Here is a 24,601-nt window from a genome sequence, read left to right as displayed (position 1 = left end):
CTTGTCAACATAATCAATACTTTCCTAAAAAACCTGCTGTATATCACCTGATACATGTATTCTGCCCACTAGTGGATTATCATTCTCACACTTTTGGCGGGAAAATCTTTGCTAATTTTCAAGAAGTTACGGTAGGAATAACATTTATATTGTTACTCATTTTTTCAAGTAAATATGTTATGTATTGAATCAATGCATAATTACTCAATGATTCATTCTTTATATTACAGTTAAACTGTGTTAAAAATGTGTGTATCAAATTCGATACTGCAGGTAATTATCCCTGAATGGTCATGTCACATTTTTGTAATGTAATCTACATCAATCTTACCACAATACAACCACACGCTATTTTGCAATCACCTCTCACATGCCTGCTGAGGAGGTGTAAGGTGCATCTTTGCCTGAACAAGGACCGAAACTGTTTTTGTGCCGACCACAAAGTGAGAGAAAAAGGCTGTGAAAAGTTTTATGTATAACAAAACAATGAGAGAAACTGCCTAAGATGTTCTATATTTTCAAATTATTATTTGCACAACTTGATTTGTATCTAAAATCAACATTGTTGTGAGCAAAAAGTTGCCCAAAACACCCAATGTATCAAATGTGATACAAAAAATATCTCATAAACAAAATGATATATTTCGTTAAAAGGTTTTATAAATATCCCTGTTCCAAAAAATTTGAATTTTCTGACAATGTTTTGATGGGTCAGGCTTTAACAGTGTTTACAATTTCAACATTTTTAATTGGCTAGTAAACCTTATTCGCCCTTCAGTACAAAATAACTGCAAGAAATCTGTCGTTGTGTTATTGATGCAGACTCTCTGTCGGGGGGCCACAGGGGGGTCTGGACTCAGAGGTACAGGGGCACTGGTCCCTGTTGGCCCCCCCCCAGAACCGCCACTGGCTCCATATCAGTCCGGGCGTTGACTCAGGCTACATTTAGCTGTTCAGTCTGGATTCATGCCGAGCCTCTGCTGGTTCAAAGGTACCTGCAGATAAACCCGAACATGTTATCTCTAAATGTAAGATCTTCAACAGACAACAGTTCTCTCAGACATCATAAAATGTTTTTTCTTTCATCCTATAAATTCTCCCAAGTGGAGGATTAGTTTTCATGTTATTCTAATGGAAGGTGCAGACGTACAGAAAGCTGTACAGCATGGAAAATATAGATTTTTGACGGGCGTCTGATTCATGACGCAACATAATAAATGTGCTGAACGTGCAGGAATGCACTGAAGCAGACGGAGCACCAGGAGGAGGAATATTCCCCTTAAACATCGGAGATGCTTTGAAACGGATTTAAAAGTAGACCAGTACAAACCGGACCATTGTGACATTTATATAGCTGAAATTAGGACCACAAGTGTCAGGGATATAGTGATAAACATTTAACTAATTGTACAATAAATACAGGCATTAATACATTCGTTTACAAATGAATTACAGGACCTTCTTTCACAGTGTTAGCTGAAGGGAACACGTCTTTTTGTGCTGCAGTGCATCACATGATGATGCAGTTACACAGTTTGTCCACCACAAAAACAAATGCCAGGCTCTGAGGCCAGTTTTCATAGTCCTGTAATTAATTTCTAAAGTAATGTTTTAATGCCTCTATTTATTGTACAATTACTTAAATGCTTTATTACTATTTCCCTGACACTTGTCTTCCTCCACAGTGTCTGTCTGTCTGTCTGTGACCCTCAGTCGCACTCCTTCACTACACAATACTTTATTAGTAAAAAAAAGATGGGGAACGTTAATATTTGAAAGGAGTTTTTGCCTTGACAGATGAAAGAATGTGTGTGAGTTTCACTTAATTTCCTCAGAAAATACATAAATACATCCTAAATTGTACCTTCTGAGCGACAGGAGTTGCTGAACGCTCACTGCTGTAGATTGGGATTGTCGAGGGAACGACAGCAAGTTAAGAAAGCTGTTAGTTTGTTCTCCTCCAGACATTTAGGCTGAAATTTAACGTGGGAGCTTCTGAGGGTCGGCGGCGCTCTTGCTGCTTGAAGTCTAAACAGCCGAGAGTGCGAGTCTGTTTGCTTCTAGAGTTAAATATACTTTTCCTACTGATCTGATCGAAAACACAACCAGGCTCGTAAAATCAGTTGGACTCATTTAATGCTACATCACAGACAGACAGACACCAAAGCAGTCTGTTTTCATGAGGATGTTCAGGAGTCTCACAGCCTGAGGACAGAAGCTGCTCTGTCGTCTGATGCTGTGTTTCTTTTTGTATTTCAGTATTCTTTGAGCTCACCTCGCCACTGTCACTGATGCTCTCTAGATGGATGGATCACCCAGTCCTGTAAACTGGATGACAGGAAAACAGGATTCAGTTCAGGAGACTGTTTGGGTGTATTCATGGTGATTTTGCGTCTCTGTGGAGAGTTTGTGCATCATTGAGGAGGTTTTGAGTGTCATTGTTGGTAGCATGACTGAAAAACCTCACAAATTGCATGTGTACATATTAGTATAAGCTGAAATGACCAAATATCCATCTTAAAGAGACATTCCGGTGTAAGTTTAATCCATGGTCTAAATCACTGTGAAACTGTGTTAGACTTCCTCTCGAGAGATCAAGTTAGCAGACCGCTAATTTACGGAGTTTTATCAACCTCAGAAACGACCGCACGACAACAATACACTGCAGTAAATGGATCCAAATATAAACCGCCACCAAAAAGCCACAAATAATGCTCAGAACAGCACCAAACTTCAGCAACAGTACAAATAGGGTCTCAGCACATAGTCCGGGGCATCTAACATTTGATATAGTTGCCGGATTTGTCGGAATAGATAAACAAATCTAAAATCACCCGAGAAGCCTTCCTTGTTGTGGGGAAGCCCTGTGAGTCGATTACCGAGTGCAGTAGAGTCCCGCAGTAATGATCATCATTGAGCTGCGAGACCCTATTTGTACTGTTGCTGAAGTTTGGTGCTGTTCTGAGCATTATTTGTGGCTTTTTGGTGGCGGTTTATATTTGGATCCATTTACTGCAGTGTATTGTTGTCGTGCGGTCGTTTCTGAGGTTGATAAAACTCCGTAAATTAGCGGTCTGCTAACTTGATCTCTCGAGAGGGAGTCTAACACAGTTTCACGGTGATTTAAACCATGGATTAAACTTACACCGGAATATCCCTTTAAAGTACCCTATTTAGTCTGTGATATCAACAGGCGACTGTGGCACATTTTTAAGGAACAGTTTTCAGATCAGGCCACTCAATAAAGCGTTTAGTGTATTTGCATAAACCAATGCCACGTTCTTCTCATTCCTGCCTCCTGACAGCCCAGAATTCCAGACTGGTTATTCAGGCCGTTATCCAAAGGGGATCGCTCTATCTCCACTGTATTTCTCCCGCCACCTCCTCCGTTTTCCTTCTGTCTCATCGTCTCTCACTTGGCCTTCATCCTCCCCGTCTCTCTTTGAGCAGGGGAAGGAATGTGTCAGCCCTCTTTGCCCTTTTCGTGTTCTTGTTGCTGCTCAATTTACCGGGAAATAGACGCTCTCTGCGTGAGAATCGCTCCACATGCTCGTAGAGAGATAAGTGAAGCCGAGCTCTCGTTGTTTACCTCAGTTGACACACGCTCGACCTGGATTCTCTCCATTCTTGTCGTGACGGCGACACATCTGCATGAAATACATGGCAACACTTTTATTCTGGCGACTGTGCCGGGTCGTAATTTGTGAGGCAGTTACTCCAAACACATGATGTCAAACAATAAATGGGACCCAGACGAACAGAGAAAGGCACATTTTTACATTTAGAACAGGAAAAGGTGAGCAGAACATGAACGTGAGTCAAAAACAAATCTAAATAAAAGCTACATAATTAGAGAAAAGTAAGTCAAACAATTTTGCAATTTGGGCTGCAATTAACACAGTAATCAAAACTTGTCTGACAACTGGCTTCACTTAGTTATTGTCGTGTATATTACTGATGAAGATTTTAATTGTAATTTTGTTATAGCTTAATTAATCACCTATAACAACACTTTCCAGTGTGATTCCCATTTTATTTTACTTTTTTTTTGTGTAAGTTGTGTTGAAGCAATAAAAGAAAGCAGGATCATAAACATACTTAAGTATAAATAGACTATATACAAGTATTTGGGGTCAAAATAACTCAGACGTTTTCGAGTGGACCAGACTGTAAGTGAGGAAGAGCTCAGTCAAAAATACGCGGCCATTTTATCATTTTAATATTCAGATTTATCGCCGTCTCAAAGTCCTGATCCTCGAAAGAATTACTGGAATTCCTGGCAGTAAATTTCCCGCAGCGTTATTAGTTCAAGATTTAAGGGTTGATTCCTTTGTAATTCATATCAACAGAGCTATAATACATGAGAAATGGGTCTGTTTAAATACAATAAATAAACGTAAAAATCTCATTGGACACACTCCCCCGCGTCTAAATCTGAGTGAAGCCAGGAGTCAGACATTAACACAGTGCAGTCGAGGGAACGTGCTTTGTTTTGATTACTGTATTGATTGTAGTTTGTATTTCTTCACATCCATATTGTTTGACTCGCTCCTGTTTACTCCACTTTCAGCTTTAGTTCATTATTTTTGGAATTAATTGAATTAAGCAGCTAATAATGTACCTTCATCTGTTTGTTTAGGTCCCATTTATTGTTTGATATCACGGACATGTTCAAATCTGAGTACCACAACAACATTTCTCCATATGTCATATCACATTCTTATCACATGTGTGTGAGATGACCTTGTTGGTGCCATTACAGCTGGGCAAGATGGCTGCCGGGCCAGAGACCACTGTTCAGGACAACGTTCCAACATTTGTAATTGTCAAAACTCTGGATGAGACATCAAAACACTTTCAGCCTTGCAACAAAACTGGATATTTTTGATGGTACTTACCGCTGGGCGAGGTGGCTGCTGGGCCAGAGACCACTGCTCCAGACTGTTGCTGTGTCTCAGTTCAGGGTCTGCATCCTTCACAGGAGCATTTAAAGGCCAATTACGTCACTACACAGCGCGAAGGCTGTCCCAATCTTTTCCCTCTTTTTGGAGGATGCACCGCTACTATCCTTCGTTGCCTCACATATCCAAAGATTCTTTGCGCGCCCAAAAAGAAAGAAAGAAAATGGCAACATCACATGGTGTAGATCGTCACTTTTGCCGGCCTGGGTGGCAGAAATCATGACGTAAGTGTAAAACATCTGGTGACGCAACCAGGAAACGGTCCAAAGGCTAGACCGTCACATTTAACAACGGCTGACGAGGTTAACAAGGTCTCTCTGAAGGACTCGCCCTCGAAGACCGCAAAGGAAGGGTCCTTCGAAGGATGCAGACCCTGAACTGAGACACAGCATCTATGTCACATCTGTATGCGTGAAACCACTGGAGACTTTAGAATGTGATATCAGGCTGTTTTCTAGCCTCGTTTATGGCGACAGAACTGAATATTTTTGATGAGACGTTGAGATATTTACAACTGGACAGCTGCCAAGCCAGAGACCGTTATGTTTAATAAGGCTTTTCAACATGTGTAAGCGTGAAACCGCTGGCTATTTACAGTCATTGAGAGGTCGGGCCATTTTCCAGTCTTAGGTGTGACCTGAAAAACAAAAGAACCAAAGAAGACACGTAAAGATTCAACCTATCAGTGGTTTGCAGAAGTGTACACTGCCAGAGAGAGGCAGGTCAGACAGATACAGAACTAACTACACATGTTTTGGTTCATCTTTTGATTTTCACAGCGGTTGCTAAATAAGCTGCACTTTGGTGTTGGACCTGCTCCTGGATTGGAAGAACCAGGGTCCAAATGCACCCTTCCTGCAAACTCCAGATTCCATCCACTGCCTGTTTGGGCCCTGTGAACCATTACATAATGCATATTCTACATATTCTACATGTCAGCCGCACATTGCTGATGAAATCCCTCAATTTATGGACCAGCTCAGGACCAGTCACCCATTGTGGAATGTCTGCTGAAACAGGCCCCGTTTTGTTCTAATTATAACCTGACTTCCATTTCTTCTTCGTTTTTTTTTAACCATTTAAAGTTTTCCTTTTGGCTTTTTCCCGAATCGACCCTCAAACGCAACATTTACGGTAAGAAAAGCGACGAATAAATACATCAGAGGCCTTTTTTAAGACATTCCACACTGACTCGTCTTGCCCTTTTGTTGTAATCTTTCACCGCACTACTCACTGAACATTTCCAACGTCGTTTTGGTATTGATAAAGGTCCGTCTATGAATTGATCTCTTGGCTGCCACTCCACTTCCGTATCTGTCTAGCTACCAATCTGCTGATTCATTTATGACACATTCTTCTCAGCATCATCAATGTGACACCACTGTCCAGCTTTTAAGAAACCCCAAAACCTCTGGGAATCCATACTGCCAGGGGCCAACATCCACTGGAAAAACATCTGGGGAAAACTCAACAATAAGCCAGTGATTTACACCAATTAGATAATCCAACAGGACAAATTCTGGGTCAAACGCCCATCTGCCCTCCTACGCTCCCTGTCAGGCTCAGGTGAACGGGATAGTCTGTTGGCAAGTAACGGGTTAGTGTCTGTCTCGCCCCTACACCTCCTCACCTCATCCCTTCACCCCCCTTCATCTCCGAGGGCTATATATTGGAGGTTGTGACTCGTCTGCATCTTAAGCATCACTCGCAGACATACAAACACACGTGTCTGGTTCACTTTGAGCGACGGTTCAGACGAACAGCAGACTCTAGCCATGAGGTCCCTGTTGAAGCTGGCTGTGATTCTGTTTTGCGTCCAGAGAGGAGAGAGCCACTGGCTGAGGGCACTGATTGGTAAGTAGTGGCTGAAGGGAAGGTCGTGACCTATGACCTTTGGGATGAAATCTCATTTTTGTTGTTATTTGAAAGATGTGTTCAGTGTTGTGTCTAGACTTAGATATTTATCACTTTAAATTCTGTTTTTCTGCTTCTGAGAAGTTGTTCATTTTCTTATTCCAAGATTATAGAAACTTAGTGTGTAAAGTTTGACATTATCTGCATTTTGCTGTCAATTTTAAGAGTTTAATAGATTTTTTTAACAACAATATGGACATCAGATGTTTAGATAACCCTTTCTGCCTTTTCCAGGTGAAAAACACGAGGCAGCGTCTCCACACACGTCACCAAACGATGCCAAGAGAAACAGAGTTCCAGCTGCAGAAGACGGCCCGACAGAAGGTTCTGGATTCGGACCATCACCCGACCCCATCATCCCAGTCCGGTCCCGTCGCTCCACTCTAGAGTCCGATTGCAGCCTGCGCTCCATCCTGCTGCAGGTTCGAGACCTGGGGCTGGGCTACGACTCAGACGAGACCGTCCTCTTCAAGTACTGCAGTGGGACGTGTCCACGCGTCCGCTCCAACCACGACCTCACCCTCACCAACCTGCTGCTGAGCGGGGTGCTCCCTCAACCGGCACCCGGGGAGCTGTGGCCCAACGCGCCCTGCTGCAGGCCCACCCACCACGAAGACATGGCCTTCCTCGATAACTCGCACCGCTGGCACAAGGTGGAGAAGCTGTCAGCCGCCGGCTGCAGCTGTGTGGGCTAGACGGCCGAGGGAAGGGGTGGGCGATGATTGTGAGGACGAGCGCGTTGGCAGGTTCTCGTGTAAAGACTGTAAAAGAAGAGTTTCTATCCAAACTGACGCACCGGCGAGGAAGCTGAAACCTGTTCTTATTAAGTAACTTATGTCAAAATCAATGAGCACAAAACGAAGCTATTTTCCTTTTCACTGTTGGGTGAAAACCTCATGAATCCTGTTTTGTTGATTTAAATGTTTTGACTTTAGCAAATGATCTCATGAGCTTAAACACGATTAGGATTTTATTACTTTAGGTATTTAAGAGCTTTGGGGGGGGAAAGAAAAAAAATCAGGTTTCCATATTTATAGTTCATGAACAGTTTGCATTCTGGAAAAGATGCGTTTGCAAGTTCCAACATAAAGAAATGTAAAGTTTTAATGTATGCATGGTTTTTCAAGAAATGTACATTGCCAACATTTATTCCGGCGACTAGGTTGCAGCTTGCAAGACCTTCTAATTTCTAGTTTTTGTTGTTAGCAAAAAAACGATGCAGGAAATTAGAAATGAGATCTTCAAATGTAAGTACTTTGCTACAAATGAAAGCATTGCATTTGTCCGAAACTGCGCAGAGACGCAGAGATTTGAACACAAACTACTTGACTATTTTTTTAAGCTGACATGATGTATTTATTTGAACTCTTCAGTGCAATTTTGGGGTTAATCAGTAAAAACGGATCATTTGTACGAGGCTGCGTAGATTCACTTTGTGGTTCGACGAACACAGCCGAGTTAAGTTCTCTGCATTTATTCATCTACAGACGAGCGACAGTTTCAGAAAATGTATTTATGTAAGATAAGTTATTTATTTATTTGCTGCCATTCTTTTTGTCATGCTGGTTAACTTATTTTGTACTGTGCCTGTCTTTGTGTTCATTGTGTGTATATTTCTGAATAAAGACAAACTTCTACAGAACTGAGCAGCGTCGCGTTGGAAGAAAAATACATGACGTGGTGAAACTTTTACAAGAAAACATTTATTAAAGGGTTTTGTACAAAAATATATGTTTTGCACACGTACAAAAATCCTAAAACACACAACTTTTACTGTTTTGATTCACTCATTAACTAAAATTAGATTCCCATCCAGATCATGAACTCTGTACAGCTGTAAATTATAATGAAACATCGTATTTTGGACTTTAAATTATCTGTGTCGGCTGGTATGTTCAGCATTTGCCTTCCTAAATCTCAGTAAGCTAACAGTCACAACTACAGACTGATGATCAAGCGGACAAGTCAGCTGTACATCAACAGCTGCTGTGTATCTGTGTGTGTCAGGACCAAACGTCCGACTCTCTGCTCACACACACAATAAATACATTTGGGATGCCGTTTCACAGATTGTTTGTATTGTAATCACAGAAAAATAGAAAAGTGGATCCTCTCTGCATGCAACCGTGACTCGGCTACTTTCACCGTCTCTACGTGGCCCCCCCGTCCTCCTCCGCCTCCTCCGGCTCGGCCCCCCACACCTGGACACGGCCCTCCATGGCTGTGGCGAGGCAGGTCTCTGTGGGGTGGAAGGACAGCGACTGGACGACGGCTTTGCCGACAGGCAGTTTCAAGGTTAGAGATCCCTGGAGGTCAGAAAAACAGAAATCATCATCATCCTCCTGCGTTCCTGTGCTGGTGGGAGGAGATCCAGAGGCTACACACCGCTGGTCTGTGGAGTATTCCCTCTTTTCGTCTGTGTTCAAAGTGAACCCCATCATGTTAAGCACACTATGAACAAGGATGTAAGCAGACACTTACTTCCACCAGGTCCCAGCAGTAGACGTGTCCGTCCTCAGAGCAGCTCAGGACGTGAGTGTCTTTACTGGACAGGCAGCAGTCCAGCTTATAGCCCTTCATCTTGTGTCCTTTATACCTGAGTGAAACAAACAGACAAACATCAACAATATGAGTATTAATGTGCAGAATTTTGTCAATTAGTGTTCAGCAAACTGCAGGGCCAATCCATAAACCCCAACATTTTCAATCTTGTAATGTTCATTCTTGACTGCAGTAATGTTTCCAGATTTTGTCGTTCATTTCTTTTGGGCTTTGCCCCAAAATATTGAGAGTTTCAGAGATTTTAAACCCACATTTCTTTCATGGTGCGTCCAAAATGTGCTGCTTTTCCTGCTGCAATAAGACACAGCTCACAGACCAGTTGGAATGAACATTTCTTTAGATTAATATTTCAAGCGGAGGTAAAGGGGTATTTGTGTTGTTTTTTAATTTTCATCATTATAATTTGTGGAAAAATTATAATACCAGCAGGCAAAATTGTAAATATGATTGTGTAAGTGATGAAACTGTAATAAAAACCAAGAAAAAAATGATTTCACCTGTTCAAAGTAAATCACTTAATAAGGTCATTAAAATCATTACACTGTTTTTCTGCATCACTCATTTTCAGAATCCAATTTTCAGATGTTTTACAATATTAAAAAAACACTTCCCAACATTTTTACAATACAAATGTTAAAGTAATACAGTGTGTTTTTTTCTTATGGATAAAAGCTGCTTCATTGATTAGCTGACAGGTGAGTGAAGACATGATGAGAGCGCTGTAATTCACTCACTCTCCCAGCATCTCTCCTGTGCTTTTGTCCAGCAGCCTGACTGTTGAATCCAGAGTGGAGCTCAGAGTGCACTGACCATCCTGACTGAAACACACACACGTGATGGGACCTACAACACACACACACACACACACACACACACACACACACACACACACAAACATATACACAAGTTACAGCGCTCTGCATTTTCACTGTTACCAACAATACCAGTGTTGCATTTCCGTGTTCCATAAATGTTGAGAAAAATCTTTCCTACAACAACAACCAGTCGTTCTGCTTCTTGACATTATGAAAATCATTACTAACTGCTGATGAAGTCAACATGCAGCTGTCCCATTCTCAGGTCGTAGCGCCGCACTCTGCCGTCCACCGACCTACAACACAAGACGATCGTATTCACACAATGAAATCTAAAAAAAAAATCACACCTGCGTCTAACTGATAAAACTGAAGTAAAGGAAAGATAAACCAGGGGAGACGGTAATTAGATCATCATGTAAACAGATTATTTAATGCATGAAAGAAGTCACTGGCTCTTTATTTTGTCCCGTCCAAATCTAAGCAGCTACAGTCTGAGTGGGCAGTAACAAAGGCGATGGATTAATTTGTGATCAATACAATCGCGAGATCAACTCCAACCTGCAGATCTCTTAGGTTTCATGACAAAAAATGTCTAGATTGCTGACTGACCCGGTGAGCAGCTCGTGCTGTACGACCTTCAGGCTGCTGATACCGTCCGACGCCTCGTCTAGAACCTGGATGGGTTCAAATCTTCTGGACCTGGTGTCCCAGCACCGAACGGTCCCATCTATGGAGCCTGAAGGAGGAGAAAACACACACACCCCGGTCAAATTTAAATCAATATACACACTTTAACACACAATGACTATTAAATAATATTGTGCATTAAAGGCATTTTACATGAGTGAAGACTCACCAGACAGGATGACAGTTGCCTCCTCGTTGAACTGGACACAGTTGACTTTCTGTGAGAAGAAAATATGAAAGTGAGAACAAAAGAAAGCATGGAGACACAAGAAAATATGAGGAGCGAAATTACACAGGTGCAGCAACAAATAAAGAAACCAGCAGAACTGACCCCGGCGTGACCTCTGAGTTTGCGTGTGACCTGTCCTGTAGCGACGTCCCACAGGATCACCGTCTTATCAGAGCTGCAGGAGCACAGCTGGCTGTTGTCATAGGAACTGTTGGAACAGGAGAGAAACACACACTTCTTTCTCAACACTCCACTTCTTTATATTAACCTTCCTGACACATCAGAGGAGGCTGTGACAATTCTCTCACCTGTCAGCATCCAGGACCTCGTATCCGTGGCCGCTGTACGTCTTCAGCGGGGTCCCTCGGCTCACGCTCCACAGCTTCAGAGATTTGTCGCTGCCACAAGACAGCAGGTAGTTCCCATCGGCTGAGCGAGCAGGGAGACATGAGATAGAGGCGGCCATGAGAAACACTATTTCATGGATGACTCAGCAGGACTCAACACTTACTTCTGAAAGCATCAACTATTGGTAGTAACTTTCAGTCACCTTACATTTAAGTAATTATTATACGATGCAATTATATGTCAGCTAAGTAATGAAGAAGTGGCATCAAGTGTTATTAGAAGGTAAAAACACACATAATGTTGCTTTAAGTTAACTGGATTTCTGATTGTTTTTGTGTCTTAAACCAGATTTCTACTCATACAAACACCTCAGCAGTGTCAAAGACAGGATGATAAATATGTGGTCTCTGCCTCACCGTTGAAGCGAACAGCCCTGACAGCTGCTTGCTGACAGTCGATGGTCCTGAGCAGATGTTGAGGGAGCTGTGGAGCCTGAGGTCTGGGCTGAGGGAACGACATGACCGAACCTGTGTGGTAAATACACAAACACGACAGCCACGCTTACAACCTCCTCTTCATTACAGCTCTCTGTGATCTGGTTTTACACGCTGCTTGAATGTGGCTCAACAAAGCGTGTAGTTCTGGGGAGGAAATCCAAACTCAGAATCTTAATATTTACAGGTGAATGAACGAGCAGTTCTCAGGGGAAAATAAATGTCTGCCAAACACTGTTTGAAGCTAGAAAAAGGTGGCAGGGTCCGCCACATGTATAAAAAAAGTAAAAGATATCTAAACTGTGTTTTCTTTTAAGATCACTCTGTTTATTCAGTCATGAAAACAAAGAGAGTTTATCTATTTAATTTCTTTAAGCACAAACAAATAGTCACTAAAGATCTTTCTCCTCTGATTTAAATGTCTTTCCTAAAACTACAAAGTGCACCTGTAAGTAACTTACTGCTACACAAACTCTAAGCTCGGCTACTACTTTTACATGTCACACGAGATGAATGCACTTCATTAGCTTTCTCACAGGAAACTCATTACATGACTGAGGATAAAAGGGGATTTATAGCATATATTTTGTTCTAATACCAGCATAAACACTTGATTATTTAGACACAACTAGCGTGTTTTACTGAACAGCACACAGTTTATTGCAGTAATATATAGCTTTAGCTATAGCTAACTGTTACTGTTAATTATTTACTACTTATTTCAGCTTTTTAGCGCTACTTACTTAGTTTTACCAGAGCTCAGTTTGTTGAGAGTACCATGATGATAATCCTGGGGCTATTAGCATTATAATTATAAGAAAATGTTTATGGTTTATCCCCAATAACCATCAACAACTTCTTCCATTCATTTTACAAAACATGTTAGCTAGTACGCGCAATGCACGCTGGGATAACCTACACCTGTCAAAATAAGAGCTCAAACGCTCTCCTACCGTTTCATCTGCGGCTTCGGATTACTCTGTGCTTTTATTTTGGAAATCGCCGGATTTAGCTTCCTCCCTTTTACTCCATCCATGACGAGGCCGATCAGCTGTCCGTCGGTCGCCGGAGTTTAAATTTCTGAACTGTAAATTAATATATCGGAACATATGATGTCTTCCAACAACATGGCGGACCCGAGGAGACAAAACAAGATTTTAAGGTGAGTGTTTCACACAGAAGAACGCGTGTTCCGGACGGAATTAGCGGTCCATATTAGCTTGGTAGTTAGCTAGCAGCTAACTAGCTAACACCAGTCATGAGTACAGCGTGAAGAGATTAACGTCACCGATTAGCCAGTTGATTTAGCTGCGGGGTTTATAAACTACCAAACACACAGCACATAATTGTAGCTGCTTAATGTTACTGTCAGCTGTCAGTCGTACAGTGGTCACTAATATTAAAGCAGGTGAGTGTTTCCCACCTGTGTTGGTATTTGTCCTTGTTTCTGTCATGAAAGTTAGTTATTCTTGAGTCGTTGTGAGAGACTTTAGCACACTTAGAAAGACAGATATGATTCATGTTGCTGGCCCTGGAGCTGAAACCCTCACATGAACAGAGACAACTGTACTTAATCAGGTATCTTAACAATGTGTGGCCAAAACTATGTGGACACTTTTATAGTACTTTAGTTTGAGGGCTCTCCTAATCTCCTCCTAGTCCTCAACCCCATCCAGCATCTTTGGAACATGATCAGTGACTGTTTGCTTGACTTCATCGTCCAACATCTCTAATGCTGCTGAGGCTAAATAGCAGCACATCCCTGTATATGAATGTCCACGTTGTTCTGTGGTGAAACAGCTGATCTTGCCTAAAAAGTGAAATGCTGTGACGTTCTGCGTTGGTGGTGTTTGCAGGTACAAGCCGCCCAGCACAGAGAGCAACCCCACACTGGAGGACCCCACGCCTGACTACATGAACCTGCTCGGCATGATCTTCAGCATGTGTGGACTGATGCTCAAGGTGACCTACGACACACACAAACACACACATTTATCCTCTGACTCCCCCCGCTGCCTCGTCCTTTGCCTCTGTGTGTGTGTGTCTGCGTTGTTTGTGTGTCCACAACAAAAGGGGAGTTGCCCCTGAATGGTGGACCTTGATCCGGCCCAGGCGTTCCATTTAGAAGATTAAAGGTAAACTCACCTTTCAGATGAAAGGATGGAGGGCAGCTTTTGACTTTCAGCACTGAGGACACAATAAAGAAAACAAAGAGGGCTGTCCCTGAAGCAGGCTCATGTGGCCTCCCTGTCCAATAGAGGAGAATTGGTTTAATTGATTGTCTTTGCTTTAGCATAGAACGGCTTTCACTTGTTGTTGTAAAATGTGTTTTCTTTCCTTAAATGGATAGCATAAATCATTTCCTTATACTTTATGAATCCTTTTACAAAGACATTCAGTTATTTATCTTGTGTACAAAGGCCTGAAACACACACACACACACACACACACACAAACAGGGCTGACCCGTTTGCTCACCCAGTACACCAGAACACACTCTGTATAGACCGGTCCAAGACGGTCTTGAACCAGCGACCCTCCAGTCACCAAGTGAAGCTACTGCTGCCCCCCAAATGATAATTTTACTGGGAGTGGACAAAATAATGGGAACACTTAACAACTTTTGTGACTGTCAGGCACATACAGAGGAGAATCAGGGCAGGGGCGGTTCTAGGGGGGGGGCCAACAGGGGCCAGTGCCCCCGTAACTCTGAGTCTGGACCCCCCTGTGGCCCCCCTGACAGGGAGTCTGCATTACTAATACTATGACAGATTTCTTGAAATGATTTTGTACTGAAGGGAAAGGCAGGAATAAAGTGTCTCAGCAGTTTACTACCCAATCAAAATTGCTGAAATTGTAAACACTGTTTTGCCTGAATGAGGGATTTATCCTTTTTTCCGGGTTGTATGTGCCCCCTTACAAAAAAGCCGGCCCCGACCTGGCCCCCCTATTAAAACTGGTCTAGAACCGCCACTGAATCAGGGCCACCTTTGACCTTCAGAAGTGTATTTGGGATATCACCACTTTATGGACAGGATATGAGCAGTTTCACAGTGACAACGCACAATTGAAGGTCATCATGTGCTTATTAATCTGTGTCATTGCCCCTCATCTCCCCTTGTGCTTCTATCTGACGTTGTGTCTCCAAACAAATGTCTGTTACCTCTCAGAACATCTGATGTAACCTTTTGTAATTTGTCTGTTGTGTGTTGCAGCTGAAGTGGTGTGCCTGGATCGCGGTCTACTGCTCTTTCATCAGCTTCGCAAACTCCAGAAGCTCGGAGGACACTAAACAGATGATGAGCAGCTTCATGTGAGTGCAGACCAACATCCCCAACGAGCGATGTGTTCAAAAATAACAGGACTGCGTTCTGTGAGGAAAACGAAGGACTCCATGTCCTTGTGGAAAGCTTTGCAGTGTCCTGATATTGAGTTCTTCCGTTGTGTCTCGCCCAAGGCTCCCACTGCATTCAGCAGAGAAGCGTGCTCAGTCCAAAACGTACATTTGTGCAAACTGTGAGAATCTTTAGTGTCTCATTGATTATGGCTGTGTCCCTCTTCTCTGCTGCGGCTCAGAGTCATGGAGAGGGCTAATGAAGGAACTGTGTGCTTACATCAGAGTCTTGAATTATGCTGCTTTAAAGCTGGAGGTTAGACTCGCTCCTGTCTGCCACCGAGACTCCAGATGAGCCAAGTCTAATGTCCAAAAGCTTTTAACTGTCTGACCTCCAGCGGTGGTACATTTCCATTTGCTTATAAAAGCGGTCTACAGGAGGGCACCTGTCCAGGCCTCGCAGACGCATTTGCAATAAGGGGAAAAACCTTCTGGTCCATCGTCTAGATGAGGTTGTGTTAGAGACGAGCTAACGCAAAATGTTTGGCTCAGCAAATAATGTCAGACGATGAACTTAACGCGGCAGCCCCGCGTGCGAGCAGACGCTGGTTCAAGGCCAGTTTCAGGACATCTGTCAGTAACCGAGATCTCATGTAAGTATCTCTGTGTTATTAGACAAAGGTGAGCGGCTGTGCAGGGTGGAAGAGCTGCGGAGGACACGCAGGTCGCTGGTATTATCAGCTGAACCTGCTTTCACGCACACGAACACGGCTCAGGGAAACATTCTTCATACCTGCATCAGTGCTAATCAGACCTGATCTGTTTCATAATTTGTCAACTTGTCAGCAAAATATCTCGTTAAATAATTGAAAGACAGCTGGAGCGTGTTTTTGCTTTACAGGCAGTAATTAAAAAATTACTTTCTTTCCCCTTTAATTCACACAAACTAATGTGCCCAAGGACCGAAACAAATGCAGACAAGAAAGAAAAATTACACATTAGCAGAATCGTTCATCCAGACCTCAATACATGCAAAATGCAGAAGTGTCAGCCGTTTATTTTCATTCTCCAGACTTGATTCTTATATTCTTTACTCTTTGAAATAGGGCTGCTAAAGTGGATGCGCCTGTAGAGAGATTTACACAATAAGTAAAACACCGTGAGCTGGATAATTTAGCTTCACCAGTACACATGAATAGTCTAATACTAGAGCATATAACAATAATAAAATGTATTTATCTCGCCATTGGCAGGTAGCTAGGCTACTTACATGTTTAAAGTGGTACATCATGTTCGTCGTGGAGGAGTGATAGGTGAAGTTTTTCTTGCAAAGTTTGCATGTCACCTTCTTGGGGTCATCCTTCTTCTTTTCAAAATGATCCCATATTTTAGACGTCTTTCCCGACATGGTTGGCTATTAATTGTTAACTGTCTAACCGCGATGTCGAAGGGACCTGCCGTGTTTAAAAAATAAACACTGACAGTGAGTGAGTGTCACGACTTCCTGTATCTGGCCCTTCAAATTAAAAGCCCTCCAGCCTTTAATACACAGGCCAGCCGCCAGTCACATAGATTTTGACTTAATTTTGACAAGACACGGCTCCAAATGTTTTTTGTTTTTTTTCCTGCGACCAATTGACCAATAAAATTTTGGTCGGCTAAGGAGTTTTTGGTCGATTATTTGGGGGCAGCCTTACTTTGAAATGATGTCCAAACATGCCTACAGGGAACTTTTAACTGCTTCTGAAATTGTCTCCATTTAATTTTGATCCTTCTTCATGACCATTACTGCTGGTCAGCGTGTCGGATTCAGACGCATCTTGTTTGGATAAGTCGGAAAATATGAACTTTTCTTTATGATGGAGTGGTTAGGATCAGCCTGAGGGGAGGAGCTGCTCTGTATTCTGGTCGTACGTTGCAGCGGTACGCCATCTTTTATCCACAGTTGCTGCCAGAATCAACCAAAGTTACTTGTTGAATCTTTAACTGGAGCAACATAACGATGACGTTTCCTCTTTGCCGTCTGCAGGCTTTCCATCTCAGCCGTCGTGATGTCATACCTCCAGAACCCACAGCCGATGTCGCCGCCATGGTAACCACCCGCCAATCACAGAAGAGCGCGGAAGTAGACTGCGGTCGCTGGAGTTGTTGACCAAACAGCTGATTGGACCTCCTGGCTGTTTGTGGGAATAATGAACAGACAGGAAGTAAGATAATGTGATTTGAAAGAGACGAAGAGAGAAAGCAGACGCGGGACGGATGGACGGCGAGGAGGAGGAAGCTCTGTCGAGATGAGGAGATCACATGTTTCTTTCTGACGGCGTTCTCACATCGTTCTCTTTTTAACCTTTTCTAAGTTTGTTTGTCGATGAAAACTGAAATTTCACTGTTCGAGCGATCTGACCTGTTGCAGGATTTCGTAAAATAAAGTTGTACGGTTTTAAAAAGGAACTGCTTGCTTTTATTTAAAGACGAGATGTTGATCCCACGCTCATGTCACGTTACTTATGTGTCTGTAACTTAATTACTGGTCATGTCAACAAACAGAAGAACAGTGAAGAGAGAGCCAAAAAGGGAGACAACATTTACTTGTATCTGGAAGAGACTGATAATATACGCAGATAGGCCACATCATTAAAAGGACCGGCTGGTGAAGTGAATCACGTTGATCGTCTTGATATTAAAGGGATATTCCGGTGTAAGTTTAATCCATGGTCTGAATCACCGCGAAACTGTGTTAGACTCCCTCTCGAGAGATCAAGTTAGCAGACCGCTAATTGACGGAGTTTTATCAACCTCAGAAACGACCGCACGACAACAATACACTGCAGCAAATGGATCCAAATATAAACCGCCACCAAAAAGCCACAAATAATGCTCAGAACAGCACCAAACTTCAGCAACAGTACAAATAGGGTCTCAGCACATAGTCCGGGGCATCTAACCTCCGCTAGCTTAGCTGGATTTCTATTGTGAAGCTAAAAACAGATTTCAACTCTCCTCCATCAGCTTCCGGGTCGGGGAAGTCCCAACGCGACGATTACCGAGTGCAGTTAGAAATGCTCAATTCTGTTCTTTTCCCTGTCCGCTCTCGATAATAACTGTTATAAATTGGCAGGTAAGACACATATGAACTTTGATTGCTTTTCCATGGAGTCATAATCACACATTTTCATCCATGAGCCGCGGAACTCTACTGCACTCGGTAATCGACTCGTCGGGACTTCCCGCCAACAGGAAGCTGCTGCAGAAGAGTGGTAAATTTAGTCAGCTTTTCAGTAGAAATCCAGCTAAGCTAGCGGAGGTTAGATGCCCCGGACTATGTGCTGAGACCCTATTTGTACTGTTGCTGAAGTTTGGTGCTGTTCTGAGCATTATTTGTGGCTTTTTGGTGGCGGTTTATATTTGGATCCATTTACTGCAGTGTATTGTTGTCGTGCGGTCGTTTCTGAGGTTGATAAAACTCTGTAAATTAGCGGTCTGCTAACTTGATCTCTCGAGAGGGAGTCTAACACAGTTTCACGGTGTGTTAGACCATGGATTAAACTTACACCGGGAATATCCCTTTAAGCAGTGTTCTGCTGGGAGACAGTAAGTCTTTATATTCCTACAGATGCTACTTGACATAAACAACCCTTCCGAACACCATCACAGACCACCATGTACACCAGCTCATGGCACCTGCACTGTCCAATGACAGTTCAGGAAATGCCCGAGGAACGCGACAGAGTTTAAGGCGTCGACATAAAAAAGTAAAGAAAGAGTTAAGAAAGAAGGAAAGGTCTTTTGTTTACCCTTCCTTGCATCGTCCCGGCCTCCAAATTCCCCAGATCCTTTCTGATCTAGACAACTGTGGGAGGTCCTCCTTGATGTGTGGACACAGGGGGTTGCGAGTTGGAGCTCCCATAGATCAGACTTTTGGCACATCCAACAGAAAAAGAGAGATAAAGAAAAAAAGGAATCTGGGGAACTGGACAGGTCAATACCTTGAGGTCTTCGTCACGTTCCTTTAACTGTCCCTGATCAGTTTTTTCCTGTGTGACTGTGTTCTGTGTCGGGAGTTGTACCTGATCTACAACAGAGTCAAGATGGCGTCCACATGAATACCAGGAACCAAGGTTTCCCAGGAGAACACTGCGATCAACGTGATTCACTTCACGGGTCACTAATTTCAATGTTGTTGATGATTCAGTGTGTGTTATCAGATTGTGTGTCACTTACAGTAAACTATCAGATTCTACAGAGGAAGTTTGTATCAGATATGAAATAACAGTCGCTCACAGGAAGAACTGATTTCATTACTTAGATGCTTCTGTCCAAAGTGACGTACATTCATTCATACATTCACACACCGACCAGCACATCAGGAGCAGTTTGGGGTTCAGTATCTTGCACAAGGACACTTCGACATGCAGACCAGGGGAACTGAACCAGCGACCTTCAGATAACAAGACGCTAGCTCCACTCCCCGAGTCACAGACGGCGTTTTCTTGAACAGGATTCTTCCATATTAGAGTTTTTATTAGAGTGTGTTCAGGTGTTCAATGGTGCACACACACACACACACACACGCACACACACACACACACACCTCATCCAGTAAAGGGCACTCTGCTCTTTCTTCCTCTCCAACACATGCAGAACCAGAACAGCATTAACAACCTGTGTGTGTGTGTGTGTGTGTGTGTGTGTTTGTGTGTGTGTGCGTGTGTGCGTGCTGGTGACAGTCAGGTGGAGTCAGCTGGATGTGAGACTGATTTAGAGGCCACATAACTCACGTCCCTCTCTCTGCTGGTCCTGGTCCTGCTGCAGCTCACACTGTTCTGGCTCGCAGCCATCTCTGGATTTCCTCCTGACTTCCTCCAGACTCTCTCGCTCCTCACACAGATCCCCTCGATGCCGTTGTTGCGGGCGTTTTGGATTCTGTGTGCAGTCACAACGCTGCTGTTTGTTGTCGATTGCTATCAGAGGGAGAGGATATTGAATTTGTCCGAGTCAGCAGCTATCGTCCACATTGATCGCTGGGCTGCGTAATTTGGATATTAAAAACTGTCACAGTTTGCTGGATGCAGATGTGAAGTTCAGCGGGTGACGGGCTGGAGGCGACTTTTTAATTAAATCCAATATCTGTATTCTGCTGAGCTGGAAGTGACCAATGAGAGCAGAGAAGAGAGAGAGAGAGACTTCCTCCTTCTGACTGTGAGACACTAGAGGGCACCACAGCATCACAGATGAGCAAATCAGGACTCTCTGGTTTCCACTAATGAGATGATTCATTGATGGAAGTCATTAAAACTCCACTTGAATAATTTCCGTTTCCTATAAATGTTTAAACGGTCCTGATAATTATTTTACTCATTTCTTTTTCTCGGTGATGGAGGACGGACGGCAGGTGTTCTCCAGTTTTAACCCCTAAAACCAGACGCCACTTTTTCTTTTTGGTCTGTTTTCTGATCAGGTGTGTTATGTTAAGTAAAGTGTATTATGCAAATCACAGGGAGAATGTCAACTATACAGTATTTAAAAGATTGTAACTCCAGATAGTTCTTTATTGAATGGGGTTGAAGTGTTTAGATCAGGCTCATTTCCTGCCTCACACGCTGGCTGTGGCTGCAGAACACATTCCTCTGACATGCACATCGTCTCTTTGCTCTCGTGACGCCGTCTCCCGGTCGCGTCTTCAGTTAAAATAACCCTGACCTAACCTTTTGTAAACTTCATCACAGCCTACACTACAGCTTGGAACAGTCACGTTCACCCAGAAATGAAGATTCAGTATTCATCTGCTCATCCTCACGCCGATGAAACGTTTTGTTGTCCACAGAACGTTTCTGGAGCTTCACAGCAAAAAAAAACAGCATTGCAGCTTTCTTCTAAAGAGCTGATGTAGCTGGAGATTTGTTTTAAAATGTAGAGAAACAACAACATAAATGGCTTCACACAGTTAATCTGGAATAATCCAAGTCTCTGGAAGCCCAGAGATCCCAAAATGATTCGAAAAAAATCTAATCTAACCTCTTTTGTAAGGTGAAATCTTGCTGCTCGCTGTAGCTGCTAGTCTTAAAGCATATGGGTGAACTTTTCCTTTTAACAAATTGATTGATTAATTCCCCCTATATTATGGATTATAAACTCTACGTTTATCTAGAAAATTACAAAAAAAAAGCATTTTATTGACATGATACTTCAGCTGGACACAGAACAGCAGTCCTGTGATTAACAGGGCTCCAGAGTGAAAATCTTCAAGGTTAAAGCATCAACAACGACTAACTCAAGCGACCATTCATCCTGTTCTCTCTTTAGGTGGGACACAACCAACTGGACAGGTTGCTCCAGAGCTGAGGCAGGAGTTTAACCTTCAGCCTGTCAGTGTCTCTGCTGTAACTGTCTGTCAGTATTACTGTAACACCGTCGGTGATCTGGAGTGTTTACTGTACGAGATCCCATCTGCACTGTGGCTCCGAAACACTGCAGCCTGTGTCAGTTATGTGTGTGTGTGTGTGTGTGTGTGTGTGTGTGTGTGTACTTCTGCCTGTGTGTGTGTGTGTTTGTGTGTTTGTTCATGTTTCCTGATCCCCAGTGAGTCTCTGCGGTATAACAGCCAGGTTGTTTCTCTGTCCTTAAATGAGGTTAAACTGTGTTGCACCTCTGCAATGTTTGAATCCCCAGTGTGTGTGTGTGTGTGTGTGTGTGTGTGTGTGTGCGCGTGTGTGTGTTTGTGAGAAAGAAGGTGTATGTATGACTACAGGCTTTAATTTTCAGGAGCAAGGTGTTATTATTGGATGCGAACACCGCTGCTGTTGGTGGGAAGATGCTGAGTCGGACATCCTCCGTCGTGAGGCTTTTTCCCCAGACACACACACACACACACACGCATACACACACACACACACACACATGCAATAGAGATACACAACATGATACACAAAGACTTAAGCCGCAGAGAAACGTACAGAAACGCTAACACACGCACACATTCAGATGTCGGTGAGCATCAGCAGCGTTGGTGGTGTCACAGCAGGAACACAGTGACATCGGTCCTGCAGCTTCATCCTGCTGGATTAAAATGATCTCAATATTTCTCTATCGAACCTCTTAAACTCCTTTTCTGTCTCTCTTAAAGACACACAGCTGAGAAAGGAGGAGAGAGGGGGAAGCCTGAACGAACAGTCGGTCCACTTTGTCTCCATTATCTGCTCACTTCCACGTCGACGGAGGTCGGGGGAAGTTTTGGCTCTTCTTCTGCTTCTTCTGCTTCTTCTTCTGGAGCTTCACATCAAAACAATTTAAAAAACAGCTGGATGAAAAATGAAAACATGAAATGACTCCATACAGCTTGTGTAGGTTCTGCTCTAAACACTCCCGTGGTGCTCCAGAAACTCCCATTCTGTACCGCTAGCTGCACAGCTAACTGAGCTAACTAGCTAACGACAGCTACACTTGGCAGCAGTTAGAGGTGACTCTTAGTTTTGGGGAAGACGTTTTGAGATTGTCATTGACTAAACAAACAAACTCTCTTTCTTTTCACAAGTGAATAAACTGAATAAACAAACTGACCTTAAAGAACTACACAATCTCATACTGTCTTACTTTGTATTTATGTGGCGGACCCTGCCACCTGACCAGCTTCAAACAGTGTTCTGTTTTTTCAGCTTGTTTATTGTCATATGGAAATCATAAATATGTCTGAGTTTGTGTTATTACCTCATTAATATTGTAGATAATACAATTCTGAGTTTTATTTTCTCGTCCAAAAACAGCTTTTATTTCATTTTATTTCATTTTGTTTATATATATGTGGCGGACCCTGCCACCTTTCTAGCTTCAAACAGAGTTCTTTGACCTTCTTTATTATTTTTCTCTGAGAGCAGCTCGTTTATTAGTTATGGAAATAATAAATATGTCCGAGTTTGTGTCGTTACCTCATTAATGTTGTAGATAATACAATTCTAAGATTTAATTTCTCGTCAAAAAAACTACACAGTGCCCCTTTTAAGGACAGAACAACTTCATACTGCTTTTATTTTATTTTATTTCATTTCGTTTATATAAATGTGGCGGACCCTGCCACCTTTCCAGCTTCAAACAAAGGTCTATGACCTTATTTAATATTTTCCTCTGAGAACAGCTCGTTTATTCACTTACGTAAATAATAAATATGTGTGTATATATGAGTTTGTGTTATTACCTCATTAATACTGTAAATATTAAAATTCTTTAACGCCATCACTTGTTAATGGTAACCAGCAGGAATGTATTATACTTTGTGCATTAATTAATAGATGAAATCATAATGAGGGATGCATCAGTGCATGATTCGTACCTTTTATTATAAATCGGTGCCTGTAACTCTGAATATGAGCTCATGTTGAGTAAGTCTGCGTGCTCATCAGCAAAAGTACTGTGTGTACTTTTTTTTTTGCAGACACTGACAAACAGCTACAACCTCTGAATGAAGCTCATCTGACAGAGATGTGTGAGGGTGACACGAAAGGAGAGAGGGAGACCTAAAGATGGAGGAGGAGGAGGAGGAGGAGGAGGAGAGGTGGAGGTAGAGAGACAGATGAGGAGGGTGGATGCTGGAGGGGGAGGACAGAGAGAGAGAGAGAGAGGGAGAGAGAGAGAGAGAGAGAGTCCGGAGTGGTGGATGAGGAGCAGCAGCACACAAACGTCCTCTACAGAACCACCGAGCAGCGGACCTCCACAGCAGACTGGACCCACTGACTGATCTCAGCTCAGTGCCGCCGAACACAACACCGGATCTTCGCCTCACATCGCGGTGACATTCATTGCCCGGCGGACATCTCTTGGGTCGGGATGTTCTGGATGTGAAACATGGAGTTTTCCTCCCCTCCGCTGCTGGATACGCTACCGCTCCGTGTCCGCTCCTCCAGTCCTCCCCGCGCCGCCGACCGGTCTGCAGCCGCCTCCGCCCGACAGGTGAGCAGGTCGGGGACAGCGGAGAGCCGGTGGGCGGGTCTGGAGTCCCCGGAGCCCGCAGGCTTGGTACCAGCCGGACAGCAGAGCACCTGACAGACAGGTGAGCTGAGCTGCACGCAGCAGAGGGATCCATTCACTCAAACTTTGCTCATTTCATTGATCATTTGCAAGAAAAATATAAATAAATAAATAAATATAATGTGTTTTTGGGCTGCAGCTGCAGTAGAACACATAAATCTGTGGATGAGCCATTCTGATATATTGATCAGTTGTCTGATAGGTAAAATGTCACAAAATGGTGAAAAATGTTAATT

At 43.1% G+C, this 24,601-nt stretch overlaps 3 protein-coding genes and 1 long non-coding RNA gene across 5 annotated transcripts; 2 read left to right on the top strand and 2 right to left on the bottom strand.

The window, feature by feature from the left end:
- Positions 1-776: 776 nt before the first annotated feature.
- LOC115587834 (uncharacterized) lies at positions 777-5,007 on the bottom strand. Its single transcript, XR_003985195.1, has 4 exons — positions 4,899-5,007; positions 3,590-3,647; positions 2,276-2,328; positions 777-995 (listed from the first exon to the last, which is right to left on the bottom strand). It is a non-coding gene; the product is annotated as an uncharacterized LOC115587834 (long non-coding RNA).
- A 1,729-nt stretch (positions 5,008-6,736) lies between these two features.
- On the top strand, positions 6,737-7,570 carry LOC115588845 (persephin). Its single transcript, XM_030429596.1, has 2 exons — positions 6,737-6,815; positions 7,110-7,570. Exons 1-2 carry the CDS (start codon positions 6,737-6,739, stop codon positions 7,568-7,570), a joined length of 540 nt encoding a protein of 179 aa, XP_030285456.1.
- Positions 7,571-8,558: 988 nt separating this feature from the next.
- Positions 8,559-12,920, bottom strand: LOC115587415 (WD repeat domain-containing protein 83). Of its 2 annotated transcripts, none has more exons than XM_030427228.1 (10): positions 12,757-12,920; positions 11,936-12,053; positions 11,480-11,600; positions 11,274-11,379; positions 11,112-11,160; positions 10,865-10,991; positions 10,481-10,548; positions 10,172-10,280; positions 9,357-9,471; positions 8,559-9,181 (listed from the first exon to the last, which is right to left on the bottom strand). In XM_030427228.1, exons 2-10 carry the CDS (start codon positions 12,036-12,038, stop codon positions 9,026-9,028), a joined length of 954 nt encoding a protein of 317 aa, XP_030283088.1. In that variant the 5' UTR covers positions 12,039-12,053; positions 12,757-12,920; the 3' UTR covers positions 8,559-9,025. The 2 variants fall into 2 exon arrangements, with proteins under 2 accessions (XP_030283088.1, XP_030283081.1); XM_030427221.1 differs by having other exon boundaries at positions 11,936-12,046; positions 12,757-12,919.
- Positions 12,921-13,003: 83 nt separating this feature from the next.
- Positions 13,004-17,798, top strand: wdr83os (WD repeat domain 83 opposite strand). The gene is made up of 4 exons (XM_030427513.1): positions 13,004-13,175; positions 13,870-13,975; positions 15,229-15,326; positions 17,377-17,798. The coding sequence occupies exons 1-4, from the start codon at positions 13,123-13,125 to the stop codon at positions 17,441-17,443; spliced, it is 324 nt and encodes a 107-aa protein (XP_030283373.1). The 5' UTR covers positions 13,004-13,122; the 3' UTR covers positions 17,444-17,798.
- Positions 17,799-24,601: the final 6,803 nt, after the last annotated feature.

This window comes from Sparus aurata, chromosome 1, assembly GCF_900880675.1.
Source record: "Sparus aurata chromosome 1, fSpaAur1.1, whole genome shotgun sequence".
NCBI lineage: Eukaryota > Metazoa > Chordata > Actinopteri > Spariformes > Sparidae > Sparus > Sparus aurata.
This window is presented reverse-complemented; position numbering and strand designations above follow the sequence as displayed.